This window comes from Athene cunicularia (genome assembly GCF_003259725.1).
Source record: "Athene cunicularia isolate RWA chromosome 2 unlocalized genomic scaffold, athCun1 chr2_part1, whole genome shotgun sequence".
Classification (NCBI taxonomy): Eukaryota; Metazoa; Chordata; class Aves; order Strigiformes; family Strigidae; genus Athene; species Athene cunicularia.
Genome location: NW_020799095.1, coordinates 98,043,639 through 98,058,187, shown reverse-complemented (window position 1 = coordinate 98,058,187; position 14,549 = coordinate 98,043,639). Strand labels below are relative to the sequence as shown.

At 37.9% G+C, this 14,549-nt stretch overlaps 1 protein-coding gene across 8 annotated transcripts in view; it reads right to left on the bottom strand.

Annotated features, from left to right (window-relative positions):
* The window catches only part of PIEZO2 (piezo type mechanosensitive ion channel component 2), a 259,140-nt gene that overhangs the window by 101,862 nt on the left and 142,729 nt on the right, over window positions 1-14,549 (bottom strand). For all 8 annotated transcript variants that reach the window (XM_026842250.1, XM_026842251.1, XM_026842249.1 and 5 more), the window contains one exon: window positions 3,559-3,727. In XM_026842250.1, coding sequence (XP_026698051.1) covers window positions 3,559-3,727 — 169 coding nt within the window. The remainder of the gene's footprint in view (window positions 1-3,558; window positions 3,728-14,549) is intronic.

Here is a 14,549-nt window from a genome sequence, read left to right as displayed (position 1 = left end):
GTTCCCATTGCTTATGCAAAATCAGCTGATGCAATAGAATCAGAATAAATTGGGATGCTGGGCAGAGGTCTTCAAAGCTACCCATGGGAACAGGACATCCAAACATCCTCTGGTTTTGAAACTCTCTCCATTCCAATCCTAATAGTAAGGTCCTATTTTTTAAATCTGGACTTATATAAACAATGGTTATTCATTTAATTTTACTTCTCAGAGGCAATGGTAGCACTTTTCACATAAAATTATGTATTTATATTTGATTGTAAAAGACCATTCCTAGCCCAACTGTAAGATGAAATAAACTGGCTTTGTGCTTAAAATATTTGTCACTGCCATTTGTAACTTTAATATAAATGTGGACCATAAAAATCTGTTTATCAACAGCATTTAGTTTAGCTCCAGGGTGACCAAAACAATACCAAAAGACCTAAGATGTAGACAACGATTTTAGTAACATATTTCTAGCCTAAGAGATTCTAGGGAAGGGTGGGAAACCTTGTTTTCTCTTTCTCAGAAGAGGAAGAAAAGTCAAAACCCACAGTACTAGTGGTGTGATTACAACTTATGAGAGTCCTTTGACTTGTATAATTCTTCCAGTTCTTCCAGTACCTGAGCAATTCTCAAGTGCCTCTGAACTCAAACAATTCTACAAATTCTTTACGAGGACTCTACATTAAACTTTTGTAACTCTGTGATTTCTGTACTATCCCTTACCACTCACTGGACAGAATAAATGGGCCCTATTCATATACTCAGTATTAGCAGTTACAACCATGAGCTAAAATCTCCGGAGGCAGATTGCCTCTTCTTATTTGCAGAGGTAGAATTTCACAAGACTCAATGTTAGAACAAATCAGGATCCAAAATAGCGGACATAAGAAAAGCAAAACTTGCACTGGCCACCAAGGGTGTTTTGGATGGGTAAGATCCTTACAGAACCCCACACAGAGACTATACACTGAAATCTCATACTTGCTGTACTTGGGCAGACTGGCACACACACAAAAAACTTCACCCTGAAATTCAAGATTTGAAGTGGGCATTGTTCTTGTAAAACTGTTCATCAGCTGCAGTATTCAGAGACAGTCTCAAGAGCATGTGTCTCAGTGACAATTCCTGCTGCAGTCCATCCAGCAGATTCAGTTCACACAAGAAGGAAAAAACACCAAGTCTACATGTCTTACTCTGTTTTTAGAATCTGCTATGTCAGTATTATACTTAGCATATGTACACATTTTTAGGCTGAATAAATATTTCCTTATGCATAGTCTATCATACACATTTTGTTCAAGAGATTCTTTTGAATAAGATTTCTAATATGAGCAACTTTTTACTGTACATGACAGCAGTATGCAAAGAACAACTGCTTTACACCAAACAGTACATAGCATATTGTCTTTGCCAACCATTCAACTATAGACAGCTTAGTGGTGAGACCCTAAATACAGTGTAGCTTTGAAATAAACTGGGGATTGCAAAGGCAGGTTATGTACTTAGTTCCATAATGAATCAAATGCACCACAAACTCACAAGTCAAAAAACATTTCAATGAAACCTGGAATACAATAATTTCTGGATTTAAATAATTGAGAATGGAGTCTACCAGAAGAAAGCTAGTAAGAGAAAGCTTAGTTACTGATCTATGGAAGCGCTAAAGGAAAAACAAAATGCATATGGACAAAAAAAAAAAAAGCCTTAAGGAGAAAGTGTGTAAAATATGGTAAATTTTGCAAATCTCAGCATCTCTTTCTAATGACAAATATTTGCATCACAACATTTTGTGTATATATATATATATAAAAAGCATTAATGCATGGTATTGTTTTCTTTACAATGTTCTCTTTTTTAAGTGTCCATTTATCTTCAGAGGGAAGCATCATTCTGCTGGCATCTGAAGTTCCCATGGGAGTGCCAAGACTTTGTATTGCCTCTCATGTAGCCATGGGTTTGAGAGACATCAACTTTTCTTCAATAAATCTCTTTTGATACTTATTTGTTCTAGCACAGTTGCTTAGAAAGCATTTCTAATTTGACTTGTTTCCAGTCCTCAGAGAGTGATTTTAGTGTTTTATGGAAATACCCATCTCAGACAAGACAAGTAGTCTAAAAGAAAGTGCAGGCAAGTCCACTATAGTTACTCTCTAGTTCCGGGAGGAACTTTCAGGATTCACTCTATCCTGGGACATACAGGCCTATTTCTCTCCACTGAAAAAGCACAGGAACTAACTCAGACCCAGCACCAAGCTTTAAGATGGTGAAAGTTGGATGAAAACAACCCAGGTACTGGAAATGAATTCTCAGAGATGCTGAGATCACACAGCTCCCACTAACTGCATTTCACATGTGGTTACTCCTCTGTGAGCAATTCTTATGATTTTACTACACAGTTTGTGAGATGTGAAGTTTCAGTTACAGCCCCAATGCTAAAATCATATATTATCTGGAAATCTCAATTTTCATTTAAGGATAGAAAAAAAGCAAGCTTCCAGCTGCTGCAGGAAAAAAAAAAAAAAAAAAAAAAAAAAAAAAAAAAAAAAAAAAAAAAAAAAAAAGGAAAAAAACCCTAAAAGAACCCAATGCCAGAGGGCACTGGACCACAGTCTTGTGACTTCAGAAAATCCAGTCTTAAGATTTCTGGAAACTTAAGAGATGATTTTATAATAACTCAAGCTGACAGTTCTGGCATCATTCTACTTCTATTATGAAGCCAAATATATGTAAACCCCAAATATCAGACATCTCAATTCAGAGGTGATGTATTTTGTCTGCCTTTTTAAAATGTTAAACTGTTACATTAGCCATTACATGAAGAAACACCCTTAAAATAAGAAAATCTTCAACATCTTTACTTTCTACCATGAACTCCACTAATTCACAGCTCAGTCATGAGTATTTTCATTGTGGTTCACAGCACTGCTAAATCTGAACTCTAAAACTCATGTCAAGCCTCAGATGATCAGGAAATTAAAATAAATGTTTAGGATCATCCTTTTTATACTTCCAGTTTCTAAGCTTTTGGGGTTTTATATTCATTTTTTTCCTTTGAAACAAGACGTAAAAAATTACTTTTTGCCTCCTTTTTATCTTGTTTTTAAATGAAAGCTAGGATTTTCTTTTCATGCAGAGATTCAGGAGGAAAAGTTTTAACAAAATTTTTCTCCGAGTCTGATAAAATTGCGAATCTTCATCTTGTCTTATAGCGGCCTGTGCCAGCCTGTATCCTACTTCAGTTCTGCTAGCCAAGTCCCATGTTTGCCTTTCATTCGATAGCATCTTCATATCGATACTGCCTTTCCAAATCAGAGCAAGCATTATGCTCTGCCATTCCATTCCTTACATAAACAGAACCACTGATTTTAAGATTAATAATACCCTTGTAAGCCCCTGCAAGATCAAACTCTTGGAAACACTTATCAAAAAGAACAAAGTCAAGATACCAGCTTAAACTTGCTGTCTATTGCCCTTAACTTTTCTGAATGTTTGCACCTCTGTTAGAAAATATCTGGATTGGCCAGTCTCACAGGCATTAGTCATTAGTGCTAAAAAAGAGAAGGAATTTACCCTTACGATGGGCTCCTGTAGCCAGAGACGGATAAGAGTTGCGAGGGTGTAGTACATCACCAGTAACAAGATTGGGTTAGCATGGTGATACCAATGTAACTCTTGATTTTTGATGATCATCCAAGTGGTTGAGCAGTTTGTTTGAGTAAGAGAAGTGACACCGAACAACCTGTGGATATAAAAAAACCCAACTAACCAAGTTAGAGAATAAACACCAAATCTTAAAAATGCTTAAAAATACATTTTTGCACTAATTTCTGCTTATCTATAATAGCAATTTCTCCGTTCAAAAATAGCATTTGCCATCTTATCTAAAATGCAGTGAATATTTTCATTCCACATATTTAGTGAAAAGGAATGGATTTTGCACTTGGGTTTCAACATAAAAAATGGGAGTACAATATTATTACATCTACCATGTCCAATGTGAAAACTTTAAATGACCTGCTCCCTGTAGGCCCAGAGCTACAGAAAAAGGGGGGAGAAAATCTGGCTGCAAGGCCATTTGGCAAATCACAGCAACATGACATCTCAGAGTGATTTAGTAAACTGACATACAACACCATTCCACTCACTCTGCCAGGACAGAGCTGTAAAGTACATCTCCTCGGCACATTGAATAGCTTACCAATTTTTATTTTTTTTTTTTTAAAAGCTAATACTATTAATAAATTGGTATCTAATTATGCAAATACTTATAAACATACAGGGCTCCACTAAATTCATAGTTGTTGTGAACAGAGAAGGAAAACATTCAGAAAGACAATCGTTCTGGATGATCAAATCATTGAGAAATAAAAAGAAGAAAAATAATTCCATTATTAGTATTATTGTAGTTGCACTATTAATATCAATTACATGAGATAACTGACTACTTCTGGGAAAAATGGGATCCCACAATATTTCTATCTAGTAAGAAACTTATGTTGGAAAAAAGGAAAAAAAATCCCTAACATTTTAAACTTAAGACAAGATGTTAGATGATTTGTAGGTGTGTTAGATGATGAAATAAAACTTGTAGAAAATCATAATTAATCTGGTTCTTTCCCTGTAAAATATTTTTGAAAGTTCCAAAGCTAGGCATAGAGTTACCAATAGCATATGTCAGTATTCAGTATAAACAGTTTTGTTCTATTGACAAAGCTTTTTCTTTCACAGTGTGTACGAGAGTTTTCAATTTTCACAAGGAATTTGATTCTTGTGATTTGATTCTAAGAGATGTTTAAGGAGAACTATTTCTTGATACAACAAAAAAATCCCAAAATGTCATTACTCTGAAAGAGTAAAAGAAATACATTAAAACCAAAGTTTTTCTGCTGTGGGATTTAATTGTAAATAGTAAATGTCTAAAAGATTACTTCTTCGTTTACCTAGTAAGATCCAACATGAAAGGGTAAATGAATACAGAGAATGATATTGAACAGAGATGTGCTGCCTGAAATGTGCCCTTTGGATGCTGGAAAGTGAAAAGAATATAAAAAGGGAGGGGTTATACCTGTTCATTCACTGGGGGTTTGTGGCATGGGTATAACACCATTAACTGCCAGAACTAGAGCTCTGTAGCATTTTATTAAGCAATTTATCATCACTCACTTCTCATTCTGATTGTCAACATGAGCCAGAGGCTATAAACTTTAAGACTTCTCAAAAAAAAAAAAAAAAAAAAAAAAAAAAGATCCGGCATACAAAATAAATTGTTGTAACTTAAAGGAGCTGACAGAGCTGTGTTTGGAGTTGACCCAAATTCAAACTTCCATAGCATCCAAGCACATTCAGGTCTGGTGTTACAGTTTGGCTCCATCTGACCAAAATTCACGCTGGATTTTATTCTGTTCATATTTCTATCAGCATAGGGGAACATCTTGTTTTGTCTGCTTTCCTCTCTGCCAATGGACTTGTAATTTTTGCCCATTGATTATCAGGGTTGTTGAGTTCCTATTAGTTTCACCTGTTGCCTCTGTTTTACAACACATCTATCTTTGGTTCATCTTAAGCTTTTCTATGTAAGCACAGTATGAGTCACCCTATTTCAGTTTCATAAACATATCAATCAGAGTGAAATTAAGTTCTTACTGAAGTAAGAAGTCTTTCCATTGACAGTGAATGATGAGTATTTCCTACGGAAATGAGGGAATGTTCCTGAAGGTCTCTGGACCCTTCTGCCAAGCAGATATGACCTTCATATCACATATTCCAGTCCAATAGTATGTTTTATAATATACCATAACCATAAAGTCTCAAAAAATTGTGTTTCACTTTTATCTTCACTGAAAAAAATTCCATATAATCCTACCAGTTAGGAAATTTTATTGTGTTTCAGTTAAATTCACATTCTCTTATTTTCATTTGCTTGCTTCGGGTTATCAATACATTATACTATTGGACTTATTCTGCTCCCTTCTGGTTCTGCATTCACCAAATATACATAAGTTAAAATACATCACTTTTAGTTGCCACCTGACCAGCAATGTATTTATTTAAGCCATTTCACTTTGTCTCATAAATCACGAATCTAGAGGAACTGCTCCTCATTTCTGAATTCTCCTTGGGTTTTGAGACTTTTTAGTCACAAAGGTACTCTACACAACATCTATCATTCTAACATCATTCTAACATCTAACATCTATCATTCAAAATACACTGACATCCTGGGAATGCTGATTCTGTCTATTCTGGCCTGCAATAAGGCTACAAGTTGCTACTCATTCAATATTCATGTTTCATCATTATCTTCAGTGAGAACTGCTGGTGCGGAACATTTTTCAGAGACACAGAGTCATCTTCTCTTATTCAAAGCTTTTAAATACACAGGAATGACTGCCATAAAATGTATAAGCATTTACAGTAAGCAACATATATTAGGACATTATTCAGTTTTGCATACTTCATTCCACAAAGATTCACATTCAGTATTGACCCCGATCAGCTATATTTGTGCCCAACTCTGATCTTAGTGTGACTTCACCTTAATCAACATACATGTATACCATCACTAAAGCTCGAATGAGTTCTAAGTGGGGGAAACCAGCTGCCAGATAAGACAAGTTATGCATGCTTGGATACAGAAGAAAACCAAAACAAATACCGAGAGACTATTTACCAATGAAAATACTTTGCTTTTCAAAAGATTGTATGTAACATCAAAACAAACGGAGGTTTACAAGATATAATAGAATAATCCTTCTTTCAAAGAAACAAAATTCGTGTTTTTCAAAGTCCTCATCAATATTCTGAAAAACGCATTTCATTAAAAAAAAGCATATCAGAAATAATTTGGAAATTTTAGAAATTATAAAGGGCCAAGAGTAACTTGAATGTCCAAACGATTAATGCTGTGAAATAACACAGGAAAAATAGTTCTTAAAATAAAGGCAGTATCTTTTTGTCCACTTCCTACTCTGCAAGCTTGTTTTCCCAGCAAAGCTTCCTACTGTATCTGCGAATCATCCTTGTGACAGATGTAGTTTCATCTTTTGTGACTCTCTGACAAAACTGTATGCTGTGACCATAAAAAGCCCCCACGTTTTATATTAGTCTAGCATGAAAATGCAGAAAAGCAATTTCAGTTTTAATTGAAAACAGGAAAACCAATTCCTTTTGCACACACAGATATTTGACCTAAAGAGCTTCTGAAGTACTCACGTTTTATTACTGCATTATGTACTTTGCTAAAACTTCTCCAGCATGAATTATTTAATCATTACATTAATATAAGAATTTGCCTTAGTTATTATCAGTCATGGCATTAAATATGAACAAAAATAGTTACATAAAAAAAAAAAAGATTAAGTATATGTCACTTACAGAATTATCAAACACAGTAATTACAGATCTGTTAGGCCTGTGAATTTTGCCTTGAATAAAAATGATCTGGAACATTTTTCTTTGTAAAAATATATTTGTCAGTTCAGATCCTGCCGTGTACTGATGTTTTAGGAGTTGATTTCAGACCAGGATTTGCCTCATAATTTCCAAGGCCAGGAAGAGAAGTAGTAATTCTGACTTCCTGCACAATGTAGGACATGCAATAATTCTTGTATTGAACAAATAACTTGTGGTTGAATTACAATTTATAGTTTAGAAAGGCATCCAATCTTGATTTCAATTGATAGCAAATCTTCTACTGCCTTATTTTCTACCACATTTAGTTTCTATAGTGGTTTTGTCTAGATGAGATTTCCAGTTACTGCATCTTCCTACAACTCTGTTCTACTTTACATGCTACTTTTCACTACACAACAGAGCAGGCATCAATTTCCTATATCTTCTCTGAGCTTGCATGAAGATTACAGTTTGAAGAAAATGTCTGCATCAAGCCACTTCAGGAGCTGCATTTCCTCATTTACGATTACAGGAATCTTTTGCTGAGGCCAGTACATATTAGATGGTATCAGAAATGGCATCAGAGGCTTCCATTGTGCTGGGTTGGATTTGGGGAATCCATCTTTGTAAAACTTCTCTCAATTTGTCTTGGATTTTATGAGCTGTCTGCATCATTATTTCATCTGGTTATCTTCTCTTGAATATTTATTTGACTCTCCTCACATGGGGTAAGGGAATGGAATATCGAGATTGACTGACATTTGCATAACCGAGCCCTAAAATGATATGCTAGAAGTGGCCAAACAAGAGAAGAAAAATGGAAAAGGGAGGAGTAAGAGAGGGAGAGTAGGGGAAAGGAGAGAGCAGATAAAGAAACAACAGAGAGAAATTCAACAACAGTAAATCCCCAGAAATGGGGAAAAAAATTAGTCTTTTCGGGTGGGGCAGGGGGACAGCAGGTGGTGGTTATTGTTGTAGAAATACTCTTTTTCTTGGGGAAAGAGGGATGACATACAGGGATAAAAGGTAAAACTTCATGTTTCACAGGCCAAACCCTGAAGACTAAGATTCACAAAGAAAAGTACTCGACATACTGAAAGGACTATGTCCCAAACTCTAAGCATTGCTTGAAGAGTGAACCTTTTATTCAAACATTGACATAAAGGAGGTACATGCTCTTGTCAAAGTTGAAAATATCCTGGGGAAAAGAGGGAGGAAGGAGTGGAAAGAATTAAAAAATAAATTAGCATATAGAAAATATAATTCCTATACAGACCTCCTAAAAATCAGGAGTCCCCTGTTCACACAAGCCATCCTGTTGAGTTTTCTGTACTTGGATAGCAGCTACACACAAGTTATGATCCATAAAATTATATCTGTAATGTCTCTTCCAAGGGAATCCTGTGAGCCACGCCACTCCTTCCAGTACATCATTTGGCTGTATGTCCAAAGAAATACATACCATTGGAAAGGGCTCAGCCAGACCCGTGGTACCTCCAAGCCCATCCATGCCTTCCAGAAGGTTGTTACTCTCTAGGCTATAGGCTGGGAATTCAGACCACACTGTAGCTAATGCTCCAGGGTATGCTGAACTGACACAACGTTTTTAAATAGCAAAACACAGGGAGGAAAGAGGTGGGAAAGTTGGCTGAAATGCATTAGAGCATCCCAAAGAATTAGGATTAAGATGAGCAGGAGGCATTTGTTTTCACATGGCTTTTTAAGGGGAAAAAAGAATGAATGGGAAAATTGGCATTCATCTTTCCAAGTCACATTATTTATGAGATTCCACAGAGAAGGAACTGATCCTTCATGCCTTCTCCTCAGCTCAGTGGGACAACTGTATAGGGAGATACTGCAGACACAAACCTCAGTCCACAGCTGGACTAAAGTTATTAAACTTATCCATTTCAAGTGATACAAGCTTTAAAAAGCATTGCAAATATTTTTAGTGCTTAAAAGCCCTAGACTCTGCTTTGGTTCAGACTTGGATAACTCAGAACTGGCTAACTGGAACTGTGCCATATTAACAATAACACAAAAATGTGATTGTTTAGGTTGAGAAGTATTATGATAAAATTCAGCTTAACAGTTAATAACATTTTTGGAAATATGTGAAATCATAGACTAAGACTGGAAGTGTTTTCCTTCAGAGTGTTGCTATCACAACACTATAATACAGCATAGACACAGTGCATACAGGCTTGGTGGGTAAGTGGATCATTCTAACTTTTGGTTTAATGTCATCATATTTCTCTAGCTCTTTAGCAGATGTCTACGTACTCTTTTTCTCCTAAGCCTTGGTTTCTATAGCTTCTATTGGATCAAAGCTCTTTTTGCAATGACAAAACCAGCCCTGGTATATCTCCCAACCTCTTCTGAACATCAGTGACTTTTCTTTCAAAGGAAAACTAATTTCAAACACACATCAATTGCAGGAGAAATCTCATGAAAAAAAATATGTAATTTAACACTCGTGTGCTAATATAATTCATATAATGAGGACAGAGAGAAATTATGAGCCATTAATCCAGGAAGCTGTAGAGGAGAAAGGATAGCTTTAAAGGCTGTGAATTATATAAAAGCTTACAAAAGGTGTAAATACGACATAAATCTTAATTCAGGGAGAACCAAACGACCATATAAGTAGCCACAATAAAATCACTTTGCTCTCAGGTGAATTAACAACTTTAAAAGAGGATGTTAAGTAGTATCTGCTCTATAACTTTTTCTTTTTTTTTTTTTAAGTAACCAGATAATGGAATTTTCTCTGAGACTATGTGACTAGAAGCTGTTAAGTACTGGACAGCCATTAAAAATGACCAAATTTCAGATATATCTGAAATAAAGCAGCTGTCCTGAGGGGAATCTAAGTCTGAACATAAATATTTGAGAGTTCTATACCACTTTTCATCCAATAATCAAGCTTTGTACCAACTTTCTATTCCAAAAGCTCATAGTATGCTTTCATTGCCTTAGAGGGGTCTATTAATCTCTTGTTTACTGAGACAAAGCCCATCTTCAAAAGCCTCACATGAAGATGATTTATTCTATCAGTGGGTTTCCTCTTTGGATTCCCAAACTGTTTCATTACCCATGACACAGATCAGATGTGCCCTGAGTTTCTGATGAGCATTCATATTGATGTTGCTCTTTTCAAACTATAAATGAGCTAGAAAAATAGCAATGTTGCTGTAGCCTTTGGGGATCTTTGCTGGGACTTCCAGAGGTGAGATAAAGAAAAGTGCTGAAGCAATGACTCCAGTATCTTTTCATCCCAGTCAGACAGTTGAGCATCTGGCAGAGGGAGGACCACCAGACAGGATGGCAAAAAGAAGGTGAAATGGGGATAAAGCTGCAGAAGAAATTGCTTTAGGGCCCCTGCCTGGTAGACTTAGCTAGAGTGTCTCCTTCCACATAGTCCTTCCTCACCAGGACCAGCAGTGTCCCTGTGCTGACAGCAGCAGCCTGGCTCACTTGTTAGGTAGAGAATGGGTGGATAGTTGTTCTGTCACTAAAATAAAACTACTGTAAATGCAGCAGGTTTGGTTTGGTTTTGTTTTTTTTTTTTTTTTTAAACAGTTTCAGATACAAACCAGAGGAAACTCAGGGAGCATGGAGGCTGCAGGAGCTGAGGCAGCACTGCTGGGATGAGAGGATGGAGAAACAAAAGTCACCCCAGTGGAGGAAGCTGGTTGGCACCAGGCACAGTGGTTTCCCAACCTCTCCCTTCCTCGTGTACACGCCCGATCCCTGCAACTGTATGGGGGAACGAAAAGCAACTCATACTGAACAGCACTCCATGGGGAAGGATGCCACTCAAATCATGCCAACAAAACTAAAAATTTTTAATGTTTAGTTGCATTTTCTTCTCAGAGATGAAAGTAATGAGAAAACAGGTCCAGTTTTCTAAGGAGCTATGTGGAAAGCAGAAGAGGGAAAACTGAAGACATGTTCAGAAACATCCATGGGCACGAAGGCTTCCCCTTGCCAGAGGGTGAGCTTGGACATCTCAGCACACAGCAGGAGGCACAGCTTAACGACGTTTTTCCGCGCCAATTAGTAACTGAGGTTACTGGTTTTTCAAAGTGAGTTGGCAGAGCTGCTGAAAGGAAAGGAGCCAACAGAAAGTCTCACCTCAGAAAGTCTCACACAGGCAGAGCAGGGGAAGTGAAAGGAGGACAGCCTGCTCCCAACACTCAAGCAGGTAGCGCAGCCCACGGACAGTCTTGTTGTCCTAAGCTCAGGTGCTGGGAGAAAGGTGGATGCCATTATGCTGCTAGGCCACTGAGTGTAACGCTTCAGCAGAAATAATTTAGGGAAAGGAGACCATGCTCAAAAATCCCCAGTGAACATCAGCAATTAGCAGGGTAGTGCTACATGACCAGAACATGCAAGTGACCCACACAACAACTAACCATACAACTGCCTGTCAGTTTAAGAGATTTATTGTTACTTCTTAGAATAACAGATGCAGAAAACCAGAAATTGTTTTAAAGTGTAGTTTCATACTCATTTTAACTTTGAGGTAACTTGGTCTGTGATCTAGGAACCTAAGGACACAGACTGCAGCCAAAAATTTTGGGTTTTACTCCAAGCTCTGGCCACCTGGGGTAAGGGGCAGTATGCAATTCATCTAACTTTTCTTTTAGGGAATTTTTCCACCTCTGAAAGGGAATGATGATACTTTTCGGTCACACTGGGACAATCTGCGAGGTTCAGTGATGCATGCAGAGGATAAAGAGATTTTCCACTTACTCAGCTGGCGGTGAAATGGATTGGAACAAAAGCAAGAGTGATTGATACCTAAATTAAAAGATTCTACAGTAGAAAATATAAGTCATTAAGATATTCTTTTTTAGCAGAGAAGGCATCGAAGCAGAAATGCAAGTTATGATTCCCATTTGTTTTTAAACAGAAAAAGAAAATAAAATAGCAGGATATGGGAAAGGAGATAACGGGATCATGAACAATAAGGCTTGGGAAATGGGGGAGGGAAATGCCTAATTAGCTAATTTCAAAACCAAAGCTGTATAACATAGCTGATTTTAAATCAGCTATAAACCGTACCTGATTGGTTCACTTTTTATCAGCACGTTCCCAAATTCAGCTAAATGAACATAAACAGAAAATTAAGCACATCCACTCTGAGTGTTTATAGAGAAACTGATGGAGACTGACTCTCATGCAGACAAGGACTAACTCCCTGGTGTGTGCTCAACTGAGGTTAGTCAGGGCTGCCTTTTGTACTACCTCTGAGGAATATGGGATCATTCATTTGTCAATGCTTATATATTGAGCTGAAAACACAAAGAGCTACATAAGTGCTAAATATTTATCATCACAATTTCTGGGCATGCCAAAGTATGAAAATAAAGGCTGTCAAGCACACCTCAGAAAAACAGTAAAAACAAGTTTGTAATGCCAAGAGAAGTTAGCTAATTATAATCCACATCTCATAATACCAAAAAAGCAATAGCTATCTGAATCTGGTAGGAGGAAAGGGGGTGATGCCTGTCCATGCTTTTTCTGTCCCTTTTTTCAGACACTTGCTCAAAGATCATAGCATGCAGATCTGAGTTCTTTAAATTATATGAGAAGAAAATTAAAGGGTCACTTCACAGTTATCCTCTGCATGTCCGCACAGCCTGTGATGGCATGAGTCTGTATTCAAGTGTCAGCGTAGGAATCAAATACATGCAAGCAGCCACACGGTGGGAGGAGAGGGAGGTGGAATGATCCAGCTCTCCATGACGATGAGCAGAGCTGCTGTTAGTGGAGAGGTGTGCTTGTCCCACACCAGTCAGATGGGTTGGTGGATGCAAAAGTGGGAAGGCTCTGTTACAAGAGCAATTGCACACCCATTTCAAATCAGAATACAACACCACTTGTAAAATTTTTGTCATGTCCCTCTGTCCCTCTCATCCTGACATTACAACACATCCCAAGAAAGAGGCACCTTTGGCTGTTCTTACGGTAACACACGGCTATTTGAGGGCAGGAGACAGCAAGGAAGTGGCAATTCGCCAACATTATGTCATGCGATGGTGACTGATTTTTATGTTTGCAGCTTACGCTCAGTTTCCGGACACAGCACACAAGTTGCTGGAAGCGCCAAGGCCCCCCTCTCCCCACTAACGAGAACCACCTGTGGCCAGGGCCAGCCCCACCAGGCTGCCAGAGAGCTCACCAGTCGCAGGCTCGCTGCTGCAGCAAAACACAGCTCGGAAACTGGTCTTTCCTGTGTGCAGAGACCTGTTGTTTTTAAAAGGTCTTAGCATGTCTCTTGGTTTACAACCCTTTCAAGTCCAGGGGAAGATAGAGGGATGTAAATCACCTGTGGTGCAATGCCAGTAACGTGAATAAAGCTGTGCCTGCTCCTGCCAAGGCTAAATTTGGCACTTTGTGCAGGGCGGCAGTTATGATGAACGTGACGGCTCTGCTGCAGGGATGGAGAGCCACCACCGTGCAGACTGCCAGGGAGGCTGGGAAGGGCTGCTCTGCCAGAGAAATCGCTGCAGTTTACTTACTATAGTTCATCTGTTGTGTTTTTTCAGAAAGTTTAAAATTTGCTGTAAATCCTGGCACAAACAAGAATATATTGATTTTAAAGAACTGCTGTATGTAGCAAAAAGAGATGAGTATTAATAACCATGTAAAGACCAGCAAGGGCTACAAATTCTCCCTAGTAAAGCTGGGTAAGTTTGCACTGACTTCCCTGTTGTCACCACTGGACTTTCACCAAAACCTGAGCTAACCATTTTAAATCAATGTTGAGTACAACTCTCCTATAAAGTGAGAGCAGCATGGACATTTATGACATGTCTGCTGATGAGTGAATCTCCAAGGAATCCCTCTGAATAAGCGGTGAAAGAGTTGAATTCATTTTGGATGGATTTCTGAATGCCCATGTGGCAGACACTAAGCTGGAAATCTCACAAGAGAGAGTAGTTTTGCAATGTTTCCAAGATTTTCTTTCTACAACTGACTGGGAACTCCACCACTGCTTCTCCTATCACATTTGGATATTCCAGACAGTGCTATCAGCATGGCCTAAAGTGCAAAACTCAAAACAGTCAAAGTTATATTAATCTTTTTCAGTCCTGTAAAAAGTTGAATTTGTAATGAAATTCTGAGCGAGGTTCACTAAATAGGACTCTTTCTTTGTC